The 27,487-nt window shown below is 37.5% G+C and overlaps 1 protein-coding gene across 4 annotated transcripts in view; it reads right to left on the bottom strand.

The window, feature by feature from the left end:
* CRMP (Collapsin Response Mediator Protein) overlaps positions 1 to 27,487 on the bottom strand; it is a 502,151-nt gene that overhangs the window by 286,455 nt on the left and 188,209 nt on the right. For all 4 annotated transcript variants that reach the window (XM_081762168.1, XM_081762172.1, XM_081762170.1 and 1 more), the window contains one exon: positions 8,679 to 8,771. In XM_081762168.1, coding sequence (XP_081618294.1) covers positions 8,679 to 8,771 — 93 coding nt within the window. The remainder of the gene's footprint in view (positions 1 to 8,678; positions 8,772 to 27,487) is intronic.

The raw sequence follows: 27,487 nt of genomic DNA, 5'->3' as shown, positions 1-27,487 counted from the left end.
TGTGCAACATAAATTGCATTTATTACTGTTTTACAGAGTCCATTGTGAAAGTAATGCGTATGATTTTATTGTAACGCGACTATCCATGGCAGCGCAGTAAAACCGGTCAGGCAAAGTGGTGGGGAGTCCGCCTTTCCAACGCGTTGCCACTTTGCCAGTTTGGTCCGAGCAGTGTAAGCTGAAAGACGTGCCTCAGCGTGTATTTTTTTTTCGACTTTGTAACACGGTGCGATGAAGCGTTCGCTTGAACAGCGATACGCCTTCAAGTTTTGCGTGAAGTTTGGAAAGAATACAACCGAAACATTCCAGGTGCTTCAAGGACGACTGCATTTCAAGGTCACGGTCAGGGAGGTGGCACAAGGCGTTCAAGTGGGGCCGGGAGGAGGTCGTCGACGAACCCCGTTCTGGATGTCCAACAACGCCAGAACCGACGTAAACGTGGATAGTTTACGCCAAGTTTTGCGTTTCGACAGTCGAATGAGCATCCAGCATATTGATGACACCCTACACATGTCCACATTTGCGGTACATGGGGTAGTGACCGAGGATATAGAAATGCGAAAGGTCTGCGCGAACCTTGTGCGGAAAGTGTGACAACTTCCTGGCTCGGAGCAACACCCTGGGTTTGATTCCCCATCCCCCATACACTCCTGACTTGGCTCCGTGCGACTTTTTTGTTTCCCAGACTGAAGAGAAAGCTGAAAGGAAAACATTGGGAGACTGCGTAAAACATCCAAAAGCATGTTACAACGTTCCTGAGAAACATTCTGGTTAGGGACTTTCAGGGTGCCTTCCAGGCGTGGCTCTGCAATTGATGCAGGGGGGAAGCATTAAAAAAAAAAAAATAAGCAATTGTACAGGTCCGATCAATAAATCTATTTTCCCAGAAAGTGCGCATACTTTTATAATGGACCCTCTTTGTTTATATGTTTCAAAATTTTAGGACAGACCAGTGGCTACCCGACTTACCCGCTAATGCAGCCGTGGCGTGCTCACCTTGGAAGCCGTGTCAAGTTGACTAATGTCCTGAAATTTTGTAACTTTAATTTAACTGTAACTGTAATGTAACTTTAAAAAGTTACGTAATACCCACAATTTTATAACGACTTTATAGAACAAATACCCTAAGCGTAAATTAATTGTATTTTTGAATGAAAAGAGACGTTATGGAGAACACACTAAAAAAAAAAAAAAAAAAAAAAAAAATAGGATTGTATGTGAAATTGATTCAGTTTGAAGGTGATGAAATAGACTGAAAAACAGAAATGACTGAAAAATGGTAGCATTAATTTTTCTATTGTGACTATCATTATTAGACATGATATCATTCCATTTAGTAGATGCCGAAGGAAAGGAGTAAATAAAAATAGAACTAAGATTATGCTAGATTTTATGATTCAAACTTAAGAAGAAGTGAGAAGGCGCAAATGTTGTGTGAAAGGGAAGCAACACTGAACCACTAACGGCAACTCATTTACAGTTTCAACAGACTCAAGATAAAGTGGAGAGCCTCTCTTCCTTGAAAACATCCCTGAAAGACGAATGGAAGCGAATAACTCGTCCCTCAATTTCGGCATTCCTCCAGAAGCTTTTTTATCCACTAAGAAGCCAGCTGTGCCTTACACTAGTTTTTGTGCTACACTACCTTCTCAAATAGGTGCAGCATTGGCTATGAATGTGATTGTTAAGAGATGTCTGTCTACTTCGGAGAAACTCTCCGATATCTATTTTGGTTCAGAAACCGCTGCGACAAGAAGATGACAAATATGGTGACATTACTGAGTCGTTCGTTTTCGCCCCTGAATGTGTGAAAGGGGAAAATGCCATACACTTTGAGGAACTGTTCTTTAAATTTTAAGGCAATATGATACGTTCAGCTGATTGAAGATACTTTTTCCTTTTTCCAAAAGATACATTCATTCGCACAATTTGCGGAACACATGAAAACTTACCCTTCCAAAACAAACACTATTGAATTCAAATTTTCTTTTATACCTGTGTTAGGCTTTGATAATAACGTGATTGGTCCCAGGTGTTTCCTCCCCGATAAACAACACCTTTACGCAGACACGTATGTGTCGGATGGGGAGGATTGCGTGCTACAGTGAAATTTAGAGCTATGTCGGTGGTAGTTCATTACCAGAAGGGTCACCCCTACCGAATTGGTGTAAATGGAGTAGCCAGACGAAGAGTTTTCTGGGGGAAGGGAGCAGTTCTCCAGTAGCCAAGTGGGCGGAAATCATAGTGATCAGTACGGCAACTTGGACATTAGTCCCAGGCGTGGTCAGAGTGACTTTAACGGCTGGGATACTGCGGGTTGGAAGGCAACGGGAAACCACCACTCTATTTTTCCCTAATTTGCTGGCAGCAAAAAGAGAGCATATGTACAATGGTCTTTCACAGATCAAAATATAGTTCCGGAGGTAAAATATCCCCCCATTCGGATCTCTGGGAGGGGGGTGGCTTTGGAAGGACTATTGGACGAGAAAGTAATAATGTTTGGAAAGGCAGACAAAGAAAGAAAGACAAGGAAGAGCAAAAAGTTTAGGATAGGGACATGGAACGTACCTTCTATGTTACAGGGAGGAAAATTAGAAAATCTTACAGAAGAAATGAAACAAAATAATCCAGATTTGGTAGGAGTTTGTGAAGTTAGATGAGAAGGTAATGGGGTGTTGAACAGCGAAGGATATAGAATGTTTTACTCAGGTAATGAAAAGGGCGGTCATAATGGCGTAGGAATAATTCCTGGAAAGCGCTTAAAGAAGAAGGTAGTGAAATTAGAATTTATTGATGATAGAGTTATGACGTTAAGACTTAAAGGGAAAACGAAGGATCTAGTGGTAATACAGACATATGCACCGACGACTTCGCATGCGATTGAAGAAGTAGAGGAAAATTATGAGAAAATAGAAGAAATTATAGATGAGGAGAAGATGGGTGCATGCGTAATTCTAATGGGAGATTTCAATGCAGTTGTGGGAGAAAAACAGGAAGGTAGTATCGTAGGCAAATATGGTTTAGGCGAAAGAAATGAAAGGGGAGAGGGACTGAGAATTTCTGTAGACAGAATTCACTAGTAATTGGGAACACTTGGTTCAATCAGCACAATAAAAGAAGATATACATGGAAATCACCAATAGACGGCGGAAGATAACATAGTCTATCTGATATCTTCACGGTATCGGATAGCTTAAAGAACGCGACAGGTATCGGATTAGCTTAAAGAACGTGAAGACACTTCCCTGGGCTAATATTTTCTCTGAATGGAACTGGGATAGATAATATACCAATCGAATTCATTAAAAATACGGGAGACAAGGGAAAGAAAAAGAATTGTTCCGACTATACAATGAAATATATGAAACAGGAGAGTGGCCAAAAGACTTTCTGAAGACCATGTGATACCGATGGCTAAGAAATCGAACGCAAAGAGATGTGAGGACTATAGAACTATTAGTCTCATATCTCATGCAGCTAAAATTCTGCTCCGAATACTGAACAGAAGGTTATATGAAAGAACAAATTAAGAAGTTGAGGAGGAGCAGTAAGGGTACAGCAGAGGCAAAGGCATAAGAGATGCAATTGGATTATTAAGGACAATCGGTGAAATATTTATAGAAAAAGGGAAAGAGGTGATGTTGTATTTATTGCTCCAGTAAAGGCTTTTGACCGCGTGAATTGGGAATTGTTGTTGGGAGTCCTAACAAAGATAGGGTTGAAATGGAAAGATAGAAGAAGACTCATATGAAACTTATACATGAACCATCAAGTAAGTGTTAGGATAAGGAAGAACTGACGGAAGAGAGTTCAATTGGAAGGGGAGTTCGACAAGGATGCTACCTCTCGCCAACACTATTTAATGTCTATCTAGAAGAGGTAGTGAAAAAGAGCCTATATGATGATGACGGCATTTCGGTAGGAGGTACGATGATTAGATGCATAAGATTTGCAGACAATATGGCGCTTGTTGCAGAATCTGAAAAGAAAATCAATAAAATGTTAGAAAAAATTAGGAAGATCTTTGAAGAATATGGGATGAAAATAAATATTAAAAAGAAAAGCCATGGTGATTGGAACGAAGGGGTTTGTGTCAAATATAAAAGTGGGAGGGGAGAAAATAGAACAAGTGAATAGTTTTCGATATCTGGGTAGTATTCTTAGTAATGACATGAAGTGCGAACGTGAAATAAAGGCAAGGATAGGAATGGCGAAAGAAGCCTTTAGGAGGAAGAAAAGTCTGTTTTGTGGGACCTTGAATAAAAGATTTGAGAAAAAAAGACTCATAAAATGCTTCGTGTGGGGTGTTGTACTGTATGGGGCGGAAACGTGGACATTAAGTAAAAGTGATGAAAATCGACTGGAAGCCTTCGAAATGTGGGTGTGGATAAGAATGGAAAGAATTAGTTGGGTCGAGCGCAAAACGAATGAGAGAGTGTTAAAAATGATGGGTGAGAAAAGAACACTTTTAGATATTATTAGGAAGAGGAAGAGAAACTGGTTGGGACATTGCCTAAGAAGAGATTGTATCACGAGGGACGTCCTAGAGGGTATGGTGTCGGGAAAGAGAGGGAAGGGGCGAAGGAGACTACAATTAATGGATGATATAAAAACAGAAAGATTATACGTGAAGACGAAGAGGTTCACGGAAGACCGTGGAGCATGGAAACTTCTCAGCTGCGGCAAGTGACCTGCCAATACGGGCAGAATACTTATGATGATTGTCCCAGGTGCTTTTTGTTTCAGAAGAGCGACTTTTAAGGAGTTTGGTTTATCAACCAAATCTTCTTTATATATTTACCCTGTTCATCCGTCTGTCCGTCAATCTGCGAGACAAAAAAAAAATCAAATCTATGTGGCAATTTTTCATAATTTTTGACCAGGATGTAGAGGATTAGATGTTGGGGATTGAGTTCATTGATGAAGGCAATCCATCCACTGGAACGTAACGTGTGGACCAATAAAAATGGTTCCTCATGTATTATAGTTCTAAATGGTTCCTTTGTGTTATGTAAGCCAACTATACTTATACGTCAGGTGGGTTGTATACCATTCAATCAAACTCCTTAACGTGGTGCATACGTGCCATTAATACTTGTTTATTTATTGTGTCTTTCGGAAATTTTGTATGAACAGACATGCTACCATTTTTCAGAAAAACTGTATTTCTCTTAATTTTGCTTATCCTTAGTGTAAAGGTAACCAAGGAAGTTCTGTCGCTTTTTCACTCACTATCTTCGAACAGCGATATGGCATCTAACATGTACCTGGAAGTTCAAAAATAGTCCCCATCAGCATCAATGACTTTCTGCCAACGTTCTGAAAGGCCATGGATTCCATCACCATAGAACTGGTCGGTCGTGAAGTGAAGAAAGTATCAAGTACACTTTGCACATCTATTAGGGATTTGAACTGGCGTTCTATAAGGTGATTGTCCGAGGAATGGAGCAGGTGATGATCGGACGATGCAACGTCCGTGGAGTATGGAGGATGCAAGAGTATTTCCCATTCAAGGCGTAGAATGGTGTCATGGGTCATCCTATCCACGTGAATCTTAGCGTTCTCCTGTAACAGGATGACCCCTTTGAGATTCAGAAGTGTTTACTATAGAGTTTTGAGTTCTGTTTTTTTTCTTTTTGAACACGGCTCAACTGTTGACAGTACACAGTTGCATTGATGATCTGACCAGCTGGTAGCAGTTCCCAATGCACGATGCCGCGAGTAGTCCACCAAACATACAGGAGGACTTTCTTCTCGTGCAGTGCTGGTTTTGGCTGTTTTGGAACCGGTTCATGGGATGCTAACCAATGATGACTGCGCCGTGGAGCTTCGTAGAGGACCCACTTTTCATCACATGTCAACACCCTGTCCAGAAATGGCTGTTTCCTCAGACGAGACAGCAAAGAAACAGAGGTATCTGCTCGCGTTGCCTTCTAGCCTGGATTAGAATCATGTGGTACACATCGACCCAACTTGTAGTGCTTCCCAAGTTGATGAAGGTGCTGCCGAATGGATACTCCACTCACACTGAATTGTAATCCCAGTTCCTCACATGTCTGGCTCCGGTTCGCCTCAATTACTGCCTGAAGATCTTCATTTTGTACATGTGTTGGTCTTCCGGCACGTGATGCGTCTTCGAGTGTTTGGTCACCGTCCTTAAACTTGTTAAACCACCGCTGCACTGTCCACGTATTCACGACACTGTCACCAAATGTCTGGCATATCTTCCACCCCGCTACAGCGGTGTTTGAACTAAATTTGAACTCGTACAGCATACATGCCCTTATGACGCTCTGTGGAGGTTCCATGTTCACTCTGTCGTTACGCAAGTTCCCGGTGTAACTGAACTGCCACAACCAGGTAGTTTTTGGGTATACCCACACCCACAAGTGGCCTTCGGCTTATCTCCATTCGCATTCAACTCACGGTGTGAGGGCCAATGGAACACACGCCTCTACAATAAGTGACAGAACTTTTTTGGTTACCTTTATAATATGCTCCAAAGTACATATGGTGACGAACAGAAATCATAGTCAATGAAGCAACTGTTAGATCGAAATTAGTTTTAGTAATATGGAGGCAGAGATAGATGAAAATGAAATACCTAACTCAAGTACGAGTGAAGTACAAAGTTAACGAGGAATTCTTGTTTATAAACGGCAAATGTCTAAATGTGTTCTAATTCCAAACGGCAACGGCACTAATTCCTAAGAGTAAACAGTCACGCTAATAGGTGTCATTACCTGTGATATTACTTGCCTACCTGACACAATAGATGCCGCTATCGTGCTGACAATTTGCTGATTTAATTGCGACTTAAGGACTGTATTGTTTCAATCTAATTAATTTAAAATAAGGCAAAGGCCCTTAACCATTTTTAGATTTGAAATGCAATGAAACAAAATTTTTCCGTTTAACGTTCAACGATTATGACTTTTAGGCTAAGGGAGACAATGATTAAGTCAAATGAATCATTATTGAAGAATTGGTGGAATGAAAATATAAGAAGAAACAAGAATATCGAGAGAAAGTCCATGAACATGATATTGTTCACCACAAACTTACTTGGCAGGGGAGCGAACCAGAGACCCCATGTACCAAAGATAAGCGCTCTACCGCTGAGCCACCATGCCCCCTATATATAGACTTTGGCATTAATCGTTGTTTAACCAACATGTTGGTTGGTAGGCAAACTCAATAAATAAATAAATAAATAAAATATTTAATTAAATGTAAACAGTTTGTGCTTTTAACTAATGACGACTTTAACCTATAACGTACAGCTATCTTCACCCATCTTCTTGGTCTATCCATATGTTTCTGTCACAAAGGTTTCTCAAAACTAATATGTTATGCACATTACACGTATTTTTCCTTACAGGAAATGTGCCGCAACTTCTGAAATTTGTTGATCTAATTATTTGCACTGTATTTAGTGACGAGTATATACAGTACATGGTAAAGTCTAAGTTGTGTAATTTGCTATTCTCATCCATGCCGATAGAATGCCTATGTCAGCTGGCGATAAAACGGCGTATGGAGTAGCAACATGCATTTACCATTACTAGTTGTTGCACCCGAATTGTTAAATATGCTATAAAGGACTAGCTTATATGACTCTTTCAAAGAAAAACTGATGGCGTGTTTAGGAAATTTCTTGATATTCTAGGACTAGATTATAAAATAAGGCATCAAGATTGAATATTCTCATAAAATATTATTAGGATATGAGAGCTGAGCATTTCTGTATCAGATTAAGTATATTTCAATAACCTACGTAATCGCATAGCCGCAATACTAATGCTCTATTATTTTAAAACTAAATAAAATCATCTGAATAAGTATAATGATCTAATGTTGCAACATGATCCCGGAGGAACCTTTCATGGCACTGTACGAATCAAAACTTTTTCACATTGGCAATTTATATTATAACAAAATTCAGAACTACTTTTTTATTGGAATGCCAGTACACTTCTGTCTTAATTAATTTAACCCATAAGTACTTGTTCCCTTTTTTTGAGACTGCAGTACTCGCACGGGGTTCCAATAGACCCCAAATTAATATTTTTTATAATTAAGACAATGTAGCGTAACTCTAGACATGTTTTTAGAAGTATTTACTGCAATTAGATTTTTTGTTCTCATTTTGAGACATTTTGTTATATTTTTTCATCAGGACTTCTGGCTAGCAACACAAAATTCTGTGTACACCCCGCGCGAGTACTTAAGTGTTAAGATTTGGTTACAAATATGACCCGATCCAACTAAAAGCAAGCTATAGTAATAATAAATTCACTATAATATGAGGTATAATATAGTCGCTATTCACAATTATAGAAGGTACAAATTTCTGTACAAATTACTTAGCATGTGACTACTTCCAGAGATAAAAACATCGTAATGCCACTTTGCTATAGTTGCAGTATTTTTAGCATACAAAGGATAGTGATGTCTTCATTGTTTGCGACTTTCCTGAAAAATAGCACCAGTTCTGAATATAATAAAAATATATTTTGTACAAAGTTTTATGCAATTTGATGGACTGGAATATCAGGAATCGCATGGATCATTTTAGCAGAAATTGCTATCTGTAAATGTGTTTTAGTAGAATGATGAAATTGGAGGTACTAGAACACAATATGATAAATGAAGGAAAGAAGTAGAATAGTACTTACCTCCTCATATGGTAAGGCTTCTTCTTGACCAACTCGTTCGGCTTGGATTTCCTCTGTCACAATCTCAGGCTCGCCTTGATCTGACAGAGTAACCTGAAACAGATAAATGACAATCAGTATTGCGTCTTTTATGACAGCACAAAAATTTCGCGTATGTGTTGATTATGTAGAGAGGTTAAAATAATTGTCACCATCTGTTTGTAGAAAAAGATTTGAATTAAAGTACACTGTTTTCCCTTTAATTGAAAAGAAAACGATACTGAATTTTGTTAGAATCTTCAGAATAGTGATCTATCTACCTTCCAACACTAAATTTTTTGAAGCACCTCTCCAACTATATTTCCAAAACACATCCAGTGTGAAGGGTGTACATTTTGCAGCTAATTACTATTCAAATAACAATGAAGTTCTCTAACTTTCACTATACGAAAAGTTTCTGCATTTCTACAAAAAATGAAAACATAAGTATCTTATTTCTTACAGTCTTAGTTTCGATTATATGGTTTCCTTTGAAATGAATATATTTAATCTTCGCTGCAGATTTTCTTTGAAGTCAAGCATGCAATTGCAAAGGTTACAGTTATGACTAGCATAATTTGTCTTCGTGATTCAAGGTCTCCAAGTAAAGCTGACCAAATATCATACAAATAGTGAAATACTCTTTGTTTTCGTTGAGTTAAACCCATTCTGTCGACTCCCAAATCGTAAATGGATATATATATATGCGGTTATACTATGACTTATCTATGAATAACATGGTTTAGGGAATTATGCCAGAAGTATTGTAGTCATAGCAATAAACAACGCTATCTTAGAAATCTAGACATCAATAGTTCTTACACCAATATTCATGAACATTCTGTTTAGAGGGAAATGAAAAGATTCGAGTTTCGTAGAATCATTTTAATGCATATGATTATGTTTATTCGTATCTGTGAAAATGTTCCAAGTACTGGATCATGACTAGGTGTTGACATACCATTAACAAGTACATACCTTATCTATGTTGTAGAATTATAGACGATCCTATTGTATGAATCCTGTGGATAGCACATTAAAATATTGATAGCTAGAGTTCTAATGTTCAGATCGGATCCAGGTTGAATATGGTGTCTTCTCCTACTCCAAGTCTAGCAACGTAATGCCATGACTTAGAGATTCCAAGTCGTTCTCCTCGTCGACTTATGCTGAGGTCATACACTTACTGTACTCGTGTTGAAACAGTAGGTATGTGCACCTACAGAAATTACTTGTATAATCATGTTTGTCAATGCATAAACTCGAGTTGACTTCGGTATGTGGAAACAAATTCAAAGACAGAATCACAAAGCAGTATTTCGAAATGAAGAATTCTTAAGTTAATCATAAATGAGTTCTTAAATCAAGATTTTCTTTAACCACACTTTGCAAGTCATTTTCAAGAGCAATGAACTAAAAATACAATCACGAACAAAAATTTAACGAAGTCGTGACAATATTTCATTAATAGATCATTATCAAAATAATACGAATACTTGTAGTTTGCAACACGTAAGCTGTATGAGATTGTAACACTGAGAATGTATATGCAGCGTAGAATTTTCTCGTGGATATTTGGTTATCGTATGGGCCTTCGGTTCAGTAGACCTGAATTTGATTTCTTGTGGGAACTCATGCAATGCGGATCCCATGTTCAGCAGTAGGTTCACGTCTCTTACAGCCTCGGTGCTGAAAGGGACGCTAAACTCTAAATCAATCAACCAGCCAAGTGTGTTCAGCACCTGGCAGTTGCTGGTGGTATGTCAGGTGGTCATGTTTACTACGTTAGGCACGATAGAGTGGAAAAAGCGTGTGTTAAAGCAGGCAGACAGTTGTAATATAAACTGGATGAGAGGAGCTCTTCAAGTTTCAAAGATGACTTTGTGTGTGATTAGTTGGCCAGTGTGTTAGTGTGTCACAATGAACAACATCCAACGTAATGATGAGTACAGAAGTCATGGCAATACATCGGCAAATAGCAACACAGAATGGGAGAGAAACCTTAGTGGCAGGGATTGATGAGCATTGAGGAAGATTGTCACAAAGAACAGTAGACCAAATGCTTCAAAAGCACTGGAGAACTCAATAAGAACCTGAAACAAAGTTGGTGTGTGGTCTACTAATCACGTTTCGATCGGGCAGTAGCCATACTCAATGGACCGTAGCTTACAACTTAAAACTGGTCATTGGTTGTACTGAAAGTGCAGTAGTTCTTTCATATTTACGCTGTGTCCCTGTGCTTTGCTGTCATACGGTATTAACTCCATGTCACAAATAGAGAAGTGAAATAAGCCAACTTCACGAGACTTCGAACCCATAGTCTTTACCAGTTATATCTACTGCTATATGGGACTTTCATAGCGAAGAGGAATTTACCAACATCTGCAGTGCGTTGTACCGAGCCTTTAATAAGTTTATCTTCCCTCAGTACCGAAATACTGAGATGCCGATCATACGGCATGAACAACCTAAATCTACAACCCCTGAGCACTGGAGCAGGGGGATTTTATGCCGGCTTTGCCTACCTCATGTTATTCAAGTTCGCACAAATATACCACATACACGTTGAAGTACTAATTACTTCATCCAGAAGTAAATGACACGTGTAGGCCACCACTTGAGAACGCGCCGTAGCTATCTTTCGGAAGGGTCTTTCGAGCAATACGGGACTACCTTGTGCTTACGTACTGAGGTACCATTATACGTCAGATACTTACCATCTGTTCCGGATCTAACAGCACATGTATGTCGCCATTGGGAGAAGGGTTGTAGCAACTGCTCTCCCCCTGATGGAGACACCCAAGCAAAAAGGAAATTTTTCAAATTACGGCAGAGATACACCGTACATTACCGGACTCTATGACTGACGTGGACTGTCGGAATACACATATGTGATCATTTGGGAGCACAACTGTCTCGGAAGGTTCGACAAGGCTCCAACCTTGCTTCCCTATAGTTGCAACATATGTACACCATATATTACCGAACCTTATGACTGAGTCTGTAATAATGCACAAACATGGTCATTTCGGTGACTCAGCTCTTCCCCGCTAGATGTATTTGAATCCATACCATGGGGTCTGTGCAACCCCAACCATCTCAATTTTACGTGCTGAGGTATCACGAACACGTTGAGTACTAAATACTCCTCCAGGACCAAATGGAACGTATCAGTTTCCATTGAGAGAACAGCCGAAGCCATAAAATAGTCCTCTTCCTGTAGGGACGGCAGTTCAAGCTCATTTATGAAGTAACCAGCTACTTCAAGAGACATTGTTGAGACAGCACGTACTCTCACGGGCCCAATGGCACGACTTGGTCGCCTATTTGGAAATCAGCTGAAATCTCATACCTGGTAGGGATATATTCTTCAACGAGGATATCCATTGTTACACATATATGAGATCAAGCGTTCCATCTGCTGAATATTCTGTTCTTCTCTGCATCCTGATAATCACAGTCCGACATGAGTTGCATAACATCGATATTAGTAGGCGGTTGACATATCCAAACCGCGAATCACCGGCAACAACGCTTTGGGCGAAGAAGTGGTGCAGAAAACGTACAAAGTAGACAGCCGATGATTGAAACTGCGAAATATGGTCCGATGAATCATAGTTTTTGATCTTATTAGGCCGTCGCTTAAATAAGGCTTATACTCCGAACTCTCTTCCCTATCGTGGAATGTGGCGGCGACTCGGTAATGCTGTGGGTCGCAATTTCTTGTTATTCCATCAGTACTGTGATTACACTCACAGGACGTATTACTGCCCCTGATTATGCGAACATTTTAGACGATCACATTTACCCTGCAGTCCAGATGTTGTTTTCAGCCAATGACGCAATTTTCCAAGATGACAATGCGCCATTTCACACTGCTGGAGAGTTCACGAGTTGTATTATGAACATCGAGTTGCACTACAGCTCCTTATCTCGCGGCCTCTAGTTCGATCTTCGTACATCGTGTCTATAAGTTTTCGCGAGGTTTTTCTGTTTCCTATCACGTTGCCATTCCACCAATTGTTTCATAATAATTCACTTTCATTAATTGCCCGTCTATATTCTATAGTTGCACCGTTCTATATTTAGCCACATCAAGCACTGCATTGCCGACTGGAAGACATGAAAATTTCTGCACGTGCTTCCAAGATCACACGCTTATACGATTTACCACTATGAAAAATTTGCTTGACGAATCTAACATCGCAGAAAAAAAAACAGGTTCGTTTCCGAATTACCACATTGTTTACAGAGTGCCCCACAAGAGAGTTTACACTGTTTTAGGCTCTTCACGGATATGGCATCAAATGATACCACATATTTATCGGGAAAATAATCCGATTTTTTTTTCACGAAGAAGAGTGCGAACTGAAGGAAAGTAAAAACAAGTGCTTCAGAATATTATTTTTACTTACCTTTAGTTAGCACTCTCCTTCGTGAATAAAAAAATCGGATTATTTTCCCGATAAATATGTGTCATCATTTGATAGCATATCCGTGAAGAGGTTAATGTTAACAAAAGATAATATACTGTATTACAGATAATCTGGTAAAACTGTTATTATTTGGCACTTTCATGACTAGTGCTGTAGCCATCATTTGTTATTGTTTTCTTTGCTATTCATTTGTTTCCTTTTCCCTTTCAGTTCAGTTGCCAATAGCGACAAATAATTGACAAGATAACTGGAAACCTTTCCTTTGAGCAACAAAATTGGATTTTAAAGTGTTTCTGGAAATGTCAGAATATGAAAGTAGTGCAGAGGCGACGCCGAGCAGAATTTGATACTGTGCCACCGCCACGTGTAGCAATTACTAAATTACGATACAAGTTTGGGAGGGAAGGAGCTGTATGATCTGAAGAAGGAACGGTGTGACAGGAAGAAAACAGTATGGGACGAAAGAAGGGTGAAAAGCAGTGTTACAAACTTTTGCAAGATCAGTCAATACGACATGCTTCAGTGAATAATATGTAACCAAAACAAGTGTTCACTGCATTCTAAAGCAAGCAAACTGGAATCCGTACATTCCCAGGTTGCTTCACGCAATCAATGAGGATGATCCGGATAGGCACCTCAAATTTTGTGAATGGATATGCGGTAATGAACAGTTGTCTGATTTCATTCTTAGGTCTGATGAGATTACTTTTAAATTGAGTGGAGCCATCAATTGCCAAAACTGTGTGTGCTGGTCAGGAAATAATCCTCATGTTTAAAAGAACGAGCCGTTAATCCTGCTAGGTTATGTTTGTCAGAGAACTTGTCAAGACATTCTTTTTTAAAGGCACAGTAGCAGATATAGAGTACCTTACCTTGTTGAACGGCAAAATTCATCAATTGCACCCAGATGAAGACTGTTTTCTTTTTCAACAACGGTGCACCACCACATTACCATCGTTAAGATGGGCAATTCCTGGATTAAACATATGTTCAGCGGTAGATTGGCCAACAAGGAAATGTCAAGTATCCAATCAGATCTCCCAATCTAACGCCTTTAGATTTCTTTTCCGTATGAAACTCTGCAGAACACTGCCTATCTCACAAAACCACGCACGCTGGATGCCATAAGAGAAGCAATTAACATTGCTTGTGAATCTATTCCAATGGAAATTATAACACATGTTTCTCCGTCTTTTCGACAGCGATATACTGTTGCCAATAGAGGGAATTGTGAACATATTCCGCATTAGAACATCATCAGTAATGTTTTGAACATCTTTGTGACGTAAGAAATCATATTTTGTTTATTTTGGTTCGAGTTATTAAAGTTTAAACAGTGTAAATCTCTTCGTGGGGCATCTTGCATATTGCAGCACGTTATTCTATTTTGGAGTAACACTGGTACTTTGTATATCGAACCTACATTCATCGTCTAGGAGAACATCCGTTCTCTTCCAAACGACCCTTTTGGATTCGTAATAAGATATTGCGATGAAGAAATTCGATCGAGAAAATGTTTTTGAGTCAGACCACATAGCACTCAATCGTTAAGCTTCCTTTTATAAAGCCAGCTTTCTTCAAATTGTTTAACACTTTGGTGTGCATGTTTAGATTCTTGGTATGTCATCACCGTTTACGCGCCGGTTTTGCTCGACTTTTGCAAAATATCATCTACTTTTGCTGTGATGGTCGCCCACTACGAAGGGCATCTTGGACATCGACATTTCTGGGCTGAAAGTGAATCACTATTTTGTGGATGTTGCTCTTGGTAACGCATCTTGTCTATAAAGAGCATTTTTCTTTCACGCTCCTGTGTAGCATTTCTGTCTTGATTGAAATAAAACTAAAATGTAGTTCGTTTTCGGAAAGGTTATTTATCTTCACGGCGCAATACGTCTGTTAATAGCAATTTCAACGTCTTTTGCACAGCTACTAGCTTCAACTGTCAGCTGTCAAATGACATTAGGTTTGATCCACTGCGATTCATATATCTTGAAACATGGGACACTAACGTAATTTTGTGCGCCAAAGGCTCAATAATTTTTAGGTCACCTGATATAATGATATCGTACGTAACAGAAATTCTTCAAACAAGGAAATCTTGAAGCAATAGGATGTTCTACAGCAGGTTTCATGTGCTATCTGCCTTTGTTGTGTTTTGAAACCGATAACGTAAATTCCAATAGAAGTAGAAGCCTATTAGCAAGTTAAGATAAGACACTAATTGCCGGACATCCTATGGTGGTAAGTCTTATATTCATCACACATATCCTTAAAAAGATAGAGGGGCTTATTCAGCCTCTCTCTTCTTATTTCTTAAATACCAGCCTTGAATATTCACGTTATCTAATAGGAGAGAAAGAAAAACTCGGATATTTAGTTGTAAATATGCTGCTACCAACCATAAAGGTGTACAGCGCCAGATCATAGTTCGGGTAACACTCACATATTTGAATGTTATACCTCTCTCTCTCTCTCTTTATTTTAACATTTTCTCGTGAAACAATAATTTTCCAAGCTCTTAAAACACACTGTTTAGAACTTAAGATTATAAAACAGTGACTGGTTAAAGAATTAATTGTTTTGTTGTGGTCGACTTCTATGCAGAACCGTAGGAACAAACAAATGAATATCGGTGCTCATGAATAATTCTAAAAAGGTAACTGTTACTATTCCAGCGAGATCCTTCCTGTATTGTTCCCAGTTTTATAAAAAGTGACAACAACATACTTAAGAGAAATTGTGGATATCAAATTTCCCGAAATTTTCAATTTTGTTAAGCATTATAGTACATACTTACACACAAATCTAAAATCTTAGACCTTCTCTCTTCCTAGGACATCAAATGGTGTCACAATTTAGAATTGGACACAAAATGTTTGCAGATTGTAAGAACAGGCGTAAGCATTGAGCGTGTAAGGAAAGTATCAAAAGATACTCTAAAAATGTAATTGCTTAACCCTTTCCGTCCGGCTAACTTAAGCTAAACATTGAATTTTATATTCAACCACTAATAAGCACTTATTTCTAAATTAAAGTAAAATTATAGTCGAAACGTATTGAAAAAATCAGCACAACGCACCTTTTAGTTGTAGCGTACTTCTGAATTTTGAAGAAGTATTTAAACGTAATTACACAAGCTTCTAATATATACTGACGCTAAGATTAATCTTTAGGAACGTGAAAGACGGATCTTAAATGTTTCTCCAAAAACTTATTGAGAAAGGAAAGTTAACAGAAAAGTCTTAGAGTTTTGGAGAGCTAACAGAGTTTAAGTCTTAGTTTTTGAATGGAGTATAAAATTCCAATTACTCTATCCAATGGAGACGATTTACGACAGAAACTGAAATCCAGAAAATACTTCGACTGGTGTTATGGAGATATATTTACTCAATTGATCACTCGAGGCAGTAATTGACCATGGACAATAGATGGTTGTTTTTATTTTTATATTGTCCATCACACGGTTTGTCGTATAAGGTAAATGAAACTGTGTGAAATGAATTAAGAAATTGTGGTGAAGTTCAACACACTAGGTTCGATGCAAATTCTTTACTGATATATTTGGGCCTCAGACCACTCGCTCATACTAGCTATTAACTAAATTTTAATAAAAGTTGGTAAACTGGTCTTGAAGTACACACGATAGTCATCTACGTCCTTGCATATAATTTGTTATTTATTATTAACTGTTATTTTAAATAGTGAACTTACGGCATTTTCCCTTCTTACATTTTACCATTTAATAAACTCACTAGAGAGTAGCATATATAACTCAATATGGGCGCAACACATAGATCATTATAACTAAAAAAAATAAAACAAAAAGAGATAAATCTTTTTAAAAAAAGCAAAGAAGAAAATACTCAGGGTGTGACTTCGTGGTACAATACGAAGCAAAAAACCTGCAACATGAAAGTTTAAGTTCATTGTGAAACTATGCCAACAACATAGGCAACCAACCTAACGTCTTTGTGGCACTGATCACGCCAGGATGACCTTCGGCTTCGTCCCCCTGCACACTTCGTTTGGAGCAAGAAATGCATAGACAACGTGACTACAAACCACAAATTTCTCACAAGATGGAGTAATAGATTGAGGTTCTTCTCATTTCTCTTCTCATTTTACATCCTCAGTTTTAAAGAGAGAGAAAAAGAAAAAGGTCAACGTGATAAAAACTAAATAAAGAGGAATATGCGAAATATAAAGGAAAAGAAAACGTGCGCATATATTGACAAATGACACATGCACTTCAAAGGAGACCACCTCAAATTTTGTTATGAACCATATATAATAACTGTGAGAATCAGCAAACCACAAAGACATAATTACACACAGTAAGTGTTATATAACACATATTTATTTAAACAAATAAAAATGCTCGCAGAAAGCTGAAAATGTCTTTAAAATCTCAACCATAACTGAAACAAGAAATTACTTCTCTATTGTTTTTCTTCGTAGCATCCATCTACATGGAGAAATGAGAAAGAGAGAACATCTTAAGAGATTCGCACGTATACAATATCGGAAACTGCTAAATGGAAAAAATTACAGTCTTTGGATGGGATTCGAACCCAGAACCATAGTGTTAGAAATCCCACACTCTACCGATGTAGCTAGTCTGACAGTAGTACCGTGTTCCTCCATCATTACCTATGAAAGATGGAATGGAGTCTGCAGAAAACTACGTCTAACATGTCCACGACAGACCGCCTATAACCTATGTCTAATTGGTACTTAAAAAAGCTAGTTCTACACGTGCATAGAAAAGTAAAATCAAATGAGTAGTTAGTACACATCACTTTGTCTATCTCACTCTATCTCTGACTATAGAAATCGAGGAAGAAGAAAAAAGTATAGAGGTGAGAACACAGGAAGAACAAGCAAAAATATAAGTTGCAGGAAACTGAATATCAAGGAGAGAGAGAAAGAGAGAGAGACATAGAGACAGAGAGAAAAATAGAGGTACGGATCAAATGATTTAATATACATCGGAAAAGAAGGTTCACAACTGTGCTATACATTTAATGTATTGAATATTCTGCAGGCCCGTATCCACGGGGGGCTAGGGGGGCCGGGCCCTCCCTAAACTTTGGCTGACCCCAATAAAGGTTTCACGATAGGCTTGCAAATGAACTATAATATGGTGATGAAGTATAATATGATTGGGTCGGGCTCCCCCTAACTTCGGCCGCCCCCCCCCCTAAATTTTTGGGCTGGCTACGGGCCTGATACTCTGTTTCTTCTAAATTGCTTGCTAGATGACAAATATTAATTTGTAAAAACGTAGCAAATGCCCGCGTTGTCTTGTTTTTTACTGTTTCAGTAATAGTGGAAAACGTGGTTTATGCAACATAATAAATTACTAATTTTCCCACAACAATCATTTAGATGTTGTTGATGATTTTGAGTTTAACGTCCGTTCAGCAGCGAGACTATATGAGACTAGGACCTACTTGGACCTACTTATGGAATCCGAACCATATGAGCTGCTGCCGGGAATCGAAGCAACCATGTACTGTTGGTAATAAATTTCTAAGCAAAAGAAAAAACTGATCAGCAAAATACATAAAACGATAGTCCTGCAAACTATTACTTAAAGAGAATTTATTGTAAAATCAATACATCCATGTGGCGGTATATAGTCGTAAAGTGATTAGAAAACTTAATATCCAACTGTCGATCACATTGTTTTACTTATTTGAATTCAATGTCGTATAGATTCGGTTTTAGCTCTAGATTTCAGCGTTCTCACTTCGATTCTTAACTTGTTGGAAATATGCATTATTCGAAATTATAAAACTATACGAAATTTAACTAGCTAAAAGAAGAGAATAACATAAAAATCCGGATTAGAGTACGTCGTCCCCAACATGTGCTTTTATTTCAGGGAGCATAAAGTCGAGAAGATCAACATTTTTTTTACCAATAAGTCGGCCTATAATTCGATGGATACCACCTCAACCTGCAGTCTCGCATATCCATCCCCAACAGTGAATCGTCACATGACCCGTTCGCGCTGAACGGGCCATATATTGTGGATCAAACCATCTTCCAGATGGGCGATACACACGTGTTGGCCCAAAGTTTCCAGTGGAAAATATTTTCTCATCTGTAAAGACAACAGTGTCCCAGTGACAAGTAATATTTAGCTCTGCAAACGCCAGTCTATCGACTTTGTGATCTTCTGTCAATCTCTCCTTAACAGCAGCCCGGAGTCGCCGTCGGACTGTAGTTACATCACCTGGAAAGGCGGTAGACTGCTGCAGTTGTCGGGCACACATGAAAGGCTGTCGACAGCATTGATCAACTAATCGTTGGTCTTGTGTCGGTGAGGACACTCGTGGCCGACCACTTCCCAAAAATTTAGGGGGGGGGCCGAAGTTAGGGGGAGCCCGACCCAATCATATTATACTTCATCACCATATTATAGTTCATTTGCAAGCCTATCGTGAAACCTTTATTGGGGTCAGCCAAAGTTTAGGGAGGGCCCGGCCCCCTAGCCCCCCGTGGATACGGGCCTGCAGAGTATTCAATACATTAAATGTATAGCACAGTTGTGAACCTTCTTTTCCGATGTATATTAAATCATTTGATCCGTTCCTCTATTTTTCTCTCTGTCTCTATGTCTCTCTCTCTTTCTCTCTCTCTCCTTGATATTCAGTTTCCTGCAACTTATATTTTTGCTTGTTCTTCCTGTGTTCTCACCTCTATACTTTTTTCTTCTTCCTCGATTTCTATAGTCAGAGATAGAGTGAGACAGACAAAGTGATGTGTACTAACTACTCATTTGATTTTACTTTTCTATGCACGTGTAGAACTAGCTTTTTTAAGTACCAATTAGACATAGGTTATAGGCGGTCTGTCGTGGACATGTTAGGCGTAGTTTTCTGCAGACTCCATTCCATCTTTCATAGGTAATGATGGAGGAACACGGTACTACTGTCAGACTAGCTACATCGGTAGAGTGTGGGATTTCTAACACTATGGTTCTGGGTTCGAATCCCATCCAAAGACTGTAATTTTTTCCATTTAGCAGTTTCCGATATTGTATACGTGCGAATCTCTTAAGATGTTCTCTCTTTCTCATTTCTCCATGTAGATGGATGCTACGAAGAAAAACAATAGAGAAGTAATTTCTTGTTTCAGTTATGGTTGAGATTTTAAAGACATTTTCAGCTTTCTGCGAGCATTTTTATTTGTTTAAATAAATATGTGTTATATAACACTTACTGTGTGTAATTATGTCTTTGTGGTTTGCTGATTCTCACAGTTATTATATATGGTTCATAACAAAATTTGAGGTGGTCTCCTTTGAAGTGCATGTGTCATTTGTCAATATATGCGCACGTTTTCTTTTCCTTTATATTTCGCATATTCCTCTTTATTTAGTTTTTATCACGTTGACCTTTTTCTTTTTCTCTCTCTTTAAAACTGAGGATGTAAAATGAGAAGAGAAATGAGAAGAACCTCAATCTATTACTCCATCTTGTGAGAAATTTGTGGTTTGTAGTCACGTTGTCTATGCATTTCTTGCTCCAAACGAAGTGTGCAGGGGGACGAAGCCGAAGGTTATCCTGGCGTGATCAGTGCCACAAAGACGTTAGGTTGGTTGCCTATGTTGTTGGCGTAGTTTCACAATGAACTTAAACTTTCATGTTGCAAGTTTTTTGCTTCGTATTGTACAGATTACTGATAGTGTGCATCAAGAAAATGTTCTAATTTTCTTTTAGGTAGGAAAATAGTTGGTAAGTTTTTAATTATATCAGGGATTGAGTTCCGTAGACGTATAGTGCCTCTGTAAAAGACTTTGAGTAAAAATTTGTTTTTAGTGGAATTTCGAAAATTAAACACTCAGTGGAGAGTGTCTGTACGGAATGAGATTTTCCTAAGAATTGGAATTGATGATAGAAGTACTCAGGTTGGCCAAACTTCAGAAATTTTAGTAGCGCTACGAAACTCTGATAAAAACGAAAACTATAGTATAAATATTGACCATTATTTTATTATTTGATTAGTCTGGTTTAGTTATAAACGCAGCTATACAGCTCTATGGGAGAGACATTTCTATTTCTCTATCACCAAGCAGGGACAGATCTAGGACCGACTTCTAGGGGGGGGGGCGGTGGGTTGTCATACTGCTACTTAGAGCTACTTTTAACAGCTTCAAACTCTGGGATGGGTTTTATTTATATATATAAAATAAGAAAGTTTCCTCTTCTGGGAGGCGATCGCCTCGATCGCCCCCTGGATCCGCCACTGTCACCAAGAAGAAGGCTCAACTGGTTTTAGAAGCAATACAAAATTACATTTTCCCTTCCGTAGCTAGACTGGTTCCTGGTTTTCGGTTTTATAAACGTACGAGTAGTTTACCACTGTAGTATATCTGGATTCGTTTACGTTTTAGTTGAACCACGTAAGCAAGCTTCTACCATTTGACCCAAGATACATTTATATAACCAGGGTTGGCAAAAAAAAAAATGTTTTTTTTTTTGTTTAAACCAGTTTTTTTTGTTTGAATAATTTGCTCTATGTATTTATATTAGACACTACGTATGGACAGAAATAAGTATGTTTCGCCTTTCTGTTACTATGTAACAACGGCGTTATGCTGGAAGGGGCCACATAAGCTTAAGACGGAATCCAAACCGCTTCTCGGCTTACATCCGAGAGAAATTGTCCTCTATTTGGACTCGAATCCGGGACTAATTGACCACAAATCCGATGAGTCTGCCGACCCATTCACGATGGACTCCTGATCAAAATACGTTGTATTAATCTTTATATGCTTATATAATTGTCAAGAGTAATTTCAGAAAGACAAAAACACAAACAGTTGCACAAGTGAAACCATTAAACAGATTTATATATAAATCGGGAAACTCCCGCCTTGGCCATCGGGAAAATTCTGTTATTGCTTTAAATACAAAGCAATAACGAAAAAGCCCGTTATTGCTTTGCATGTAAAATTTTAAGGTCAACGAATCATAATTAGTACGGTAAAACTGAGGTATTAAATTACAAATTTAGTAAGTAGATGCCATTCAATAAAATTAAAAGTGAAAGTCCAATCCAAGCTAAATGTTGGAAGCTACGTAGATACTCGATAAATTTTGCAAATTTCTATCAATATTTTTAAGCAACATTGGTTTCTTTATAAAACAACAGCCATTCAGGTAAGCAGTATTAACAATTTGGTTTCTTTTGTATGTTTCCGCTTAATATCCTTATGGAATACCGAGGTTATCAAGGAGAAGACTTTGCTTAAAGTGCCATTCGAACAGCTACTTGGTTTACACTTGAAAGAAGGGTTGTGGTTTGACAAAGAATTGAACATGGGACGCCTTGGTTAAAAGGTGAAAAGGAGATAAAAGTAATGCAGATAGTTTGATATGTGGAAACGTCACTATGAAGTTCACATGATTTAAAGCAGTTTTCGTTTTTTTTTGGGGGGGGGGGGGTTAAACCAGATGTTTTTCTTATTAAAAACAGGTGGTTTAAATCAAGGTAACCCTGAATATAACTATACCAAAACTTCAGCAATTTTAATGAAATTTCGCACGTGCTTTCCTTGAAGCTTCTAATAGAAATAAAATTAAGAGTTTGTTTGTGTGTTTGTCTGTCTGCCTGTGTGCGGCTTGAGGACCAGACGAGTGGACCGAGAGTTACCTAAATTTGGTCACGGGTACCTTGGTCCAGGCCCCAGATCAAGACGAAGCGGTTTTTTTTTTTAAAAAAAATTCGAACCAGTAGGTCTCAGGGGGGCGTTTACCGGACCGGCCTGGGGACCAGACAAGTTGACCGAGAGTTACTAAATTTTGATCACAGATACCTTGGTTCAGGCCCCAGACCAAGGCTAAGTGTTTTTTTTTTTAATTCGAACCAGGGGGTCTCAGGGGGGTGTTAAATGGGACATGTAAAAGTAGTAGAAAATGACCGATATTAGTGTCGAATTCACAGTTTTCACGGTCGCTAAGATCGACGGTGAAATTCCGATTGCATTAACGTCCAAATTCACCCTATTCGGCTGCGGGGGTAACCGGGAGAGATACCGAGACATGTAAAATGAATCCAAAATAACCGATATTAGTGTCAAATCCATAGTTTTCGCGGTCGCTGATATCAATGGTGACACTTCCATTAGCGATGATTTGAAAATTCAGCTACCATTGTATGAGGGATGAGGTCAGCGAGGGATTAATGTCAAATCCATAGTTTACGCGGTCGCTGCAATGAATGGTGGTACCCCCACAGGCGCTGTCTTTCAAATACAGCCTCCATGCGAAGAATGGATATATTCGGGTAGTATTAAATAATTTTATGATTTTGAAGTTGATATACAATATATCGCGTGTAAAAGGGGTAAACGTTAATCACATGTTATAAGTTTGCACATATCAATAAACGTAATTTTAAATGGAACAATTTTCCATGATAACGGATGATTTAGTATTACGATAGCGGATGATCTTGATGCAATATGACGTTTATGGTTTCAAATCTTTCCAATGAACTCACCTTTGGGGTTGAAATTGATGAAAAGTAAAGATTGAAAAAAAAAATGATTAGATAAATTTTACTTCCGAAGCTGAATGAACCGTAAATATTTTCAGAATCAAGTAGAGATCAACGCATAATAAAGAGGGATAGGCATGACAGGAAATAAACGAAATAACACTACTGTAAATAAAATCTTAATGTTTTTATACTCAATATTTAGAATGAAAAAAAAATGATTGGCAAAAGCCAGCTAATTCTTCGTGATGCGTCTGTCCACTACATAGATGAGATAAGATGCACGATGTGATTAATGATATTACTGCAGTGAAGATGACGGATATGAGCCATCAAGTGTGAACTTTTGAACTAGTGCTAATTGATAGATTGTAACCCAAGAGACAAAACTTGAAATGGAACCGAAGTTTTGTGTGATCAGGGCAAAAATTTTAAATAAAAATCTATGGGAAGTTCCCAGACACTGAACATCTATGTAGAATGTATTGGAACCTAGTAGTTTAATATTACGGTAGTTCAGAAACACTTAACAGTTGATTACGTTTGCTACAATTGACTATACAGCAGTGTTAAATACGTAGTGTTTTTTTAAGCATAGAAAAAACAAAACGTATTGAGAATACTCAATGTGTGAACACTATAAGAGATTTCCATAATTCGACGTGTTTTTCACAATTGTCAAAATAAATTTAATTGAAGGCATAATATCAAATGTTATGCATTGTACTGATCTATTATTACTCAGAAAGTACTATGCAACAAAGAGGTCAATTTCTTTAAGATATTGTTTATTGTATGTAATTTCACTGCCTGTTGTATAATGTCATAATTAACGATTTGCCAAATTGTCACATTGGACAATATCTCAAAAGCACTGGAAATTTTGTTTTACAGTTTGTTCTAAGTATTAGATCACAATAAAGAACAACCTTTGATGTTGTGCTCTACTTTGTCCTTATTCTGAAAGTTATACCCAAAGACAAACCCACAGATGCCTCCATTAATTTCATTATGCTACCCGAAAAGTAAGGTTAAAGACAACAGTGCAAAGAAAGTGTGACTCTAATGATGTATGCGGTACATTAAAATCAAAACATGCAGCAATGTAGTGTTTTTATGATACGTTTTGGTGCATCAACTTTTCATTCGATGTCAATAACAATACACAGACGTTTTGTAACATCAAGGACCACACAGACAAAAAACTTTACCGAAATATCTGTGTTTGCTACGTAAAAGGTCTTAAGTCCAGAAACCATAAATCGTAGTCATTTGATAAAGATTAGTATTAAACATTTTCTGCTTGTGTAGTCTTAAAAATCAAATTTTATTAAGCGCTTTACACTGCTGGCGAAGTGTTGAGTTCTAAATTTCTGCATAAATTTTTCCCACAAACTATCATAAAAAGTTTTTTTTTTTTAAGTTGAAACGTTCAGAACGTTTCGGACTTAACACCTTTTGCCAAGGGCGCCATTCCTGGGGGCGGGGGGTCCGGGCCCCCCAAAGCTCATGTGGGGCCCCTGTATTTTTATGAATATGTATTTTTAACATTTTAAAACATTTTTCTGACCAGAACAAAATGAATTATTTAATAACTATACGATTTTTGTTACAGTTTCAAGGACCTAATGTCCTCTTCATCAGACATTGAGAAAAGACAGATAACAGCAAATCTTATATCTTCCTCAGCCGTTAGTTAGCATTTTCATTTATATATAATTTTAATTGTTGTTTTTATATATATAAAATTTTTAAATTTGTAATATGTAACAATATCATATAATTACATTGTTAATATATGTTAATTGTCAATGCAATTTTACAATTCTATTGATCTTTATATGAAATAAAATAAAATAACAGAAATTTGAAAATATTCAAATTGCACTAATAGTCTTATGCATTTTTCTTTTCTATCACTTCTAATAATTTCTCCCATTGCTCATGTATATTTATACCACTTGTCCAGTTCATTAATTTCTCCTCTTGTTCTTTCTTTATTCTTCTCGCTTCCTTCCACTTCCTAATAATCTTTCTTTTTTCTCTTTCTAAACCTCTAGCCCCTTCCCAATCTATCCTATGTCCCGTTTCTTTCACATGTTTGTAAATAGCATTATTTTCTCTTTTCATTCGAACATCATCTTTATGTTGTTTCAATCTGTCTATGAGCCTTTTTCCCGTCTCCCCTATGTATTTCATGTCACACTCACTACATTTCACTTCATAAATAACTCCTTCTTCTTCCTCCTCTTTTAACTTCCTCCTTTTAACGGTAAACTTTTAACTTCCATAACTGTATTGTATACAATAAGTTAAAAGAGGAGGAAGAAGAAGGAGTTATTTATGAAGTGAAATGTAGTGAGTGTGACATGAAATACATAGGGGAGACGGGAAAAAGGCTCATAGACAGATTGAAACAACATAAAGATGATGTTCGAATGAAAAGAGAAAATAATGCTATTTACAAACATGTGAAAGAAACGGGACATAGGATAGATTGGGAAGGGGCTAGAGGTTTAGAAAGAGAAAAAAGAAAGATTATTAGGAAGTGGAAGGAAGCGAGAAGAATAAAGAAAGAACAAGAGGAGAAATTAATGAACTGGACAAGTGGTATAAATATACATGAGCAATGGGAGAAATTATTAGAAGTGATAGAAAAGAAAAATGCATAAGACTATTAGTGCAATTTGAATATTTTCAAATTTCTGTTATTTTATTTTATTTCGTATAAAGATCAATAGAATTGTAAAATTGCATTGACAATTAACATATATTAACAATGTAATTATATGATATTGTTACATATTACAAATTTAAAAATTATATATATATAAAAACACAATTAAAATTATATAAATGAAAATGCTAACTAACGGCTGAGGAAGATATAAGATTTGCTGTTATCTGTCTTTTCTCAATGTCTGATGAAGAGGACATTAGGTGCTTGAAACTGTAACAAAAATCGTATAGTTATTAAATAATGCATTTTGTTCTGGTCAGAAAAATGTTTTAAAATGCTATTGTGATTATCCAGAACTATGGAGTATATGTATTATGTATTTTTATATGATTTTTTCTTGTTATATGTATTTTTATGAATGCTCCCCCCCCCCCAAAGTTACAGTAAAATCGGCTCTCTTCCCTTTTACGCAGCAAACACAGATATCTCCCTTCGATTTTTCAAGCCAACGAAAAAAACAATGCTAAAATCTTTAGATATTCACCGAGTTGAATTTCTCCGCTACTTTTATTTAATGACTGGTAAATATTCAGTTACAATATTTTTCACAAAGTTATTAAACCAGAAGCCTTAATAATGACAATTTTTTTTCTTATACAGAGAGCACCGTAGTCAATTTTAATTCTATGCAAATTACAAGAACACAAACAAGGGTAGCAATTATCTTGCAGTCACCCAGATGCCATCAGTCTCTAATTACTTCCATAACTGTATTGTATACAATAAGTTAAAACATTTAATCACGTTTCTTAGCAATGTTTTCTGCTAACATGGGTGGAACTTCTTACACTCACCTACAAAGAAGTAGACGCTTTTTACGTATCCACTTTAAGTAAGAAGTCTCCAACGAATCGCTTGGAAAATTCAATTTCTGTTTGTCAGCTTGCATTTCCATTGCAATTAAAAGTAGCTTTCATTTTCATGACCACGGAAATGGAAACGCAAAACCTTTGACTTTATAATCCATAAAAACTTCACACATAAATTATGCTTGTACATTCTTCGACACGAAACTTCACTGACATTGGCAAACTAAATCTCTTTTGCAGTGAATGAGAATACTAGTTATAAAATACATTTTAAAGATGTCCAGACATTAA

The sequence above is a fragment of the Thermobia domestica genome, chromosome 6 (genome assembly GCF_964235325.1).
Source record: "Thermobia domestica chromosome 6, izTheDome1.hap1.1, whole genome shotgun sequence".
NCBI lineage: Eukaryota > Metazoa > Arthropoda > Insecta > Zygentoma > Lepismatidae > Thermobia > Thermobia domestica.
The sequence above is the reverse complement of the archived record's forward strand: the minus strand, read 5'-3'. Positions and strand labels throughout refer to the sequence as shown.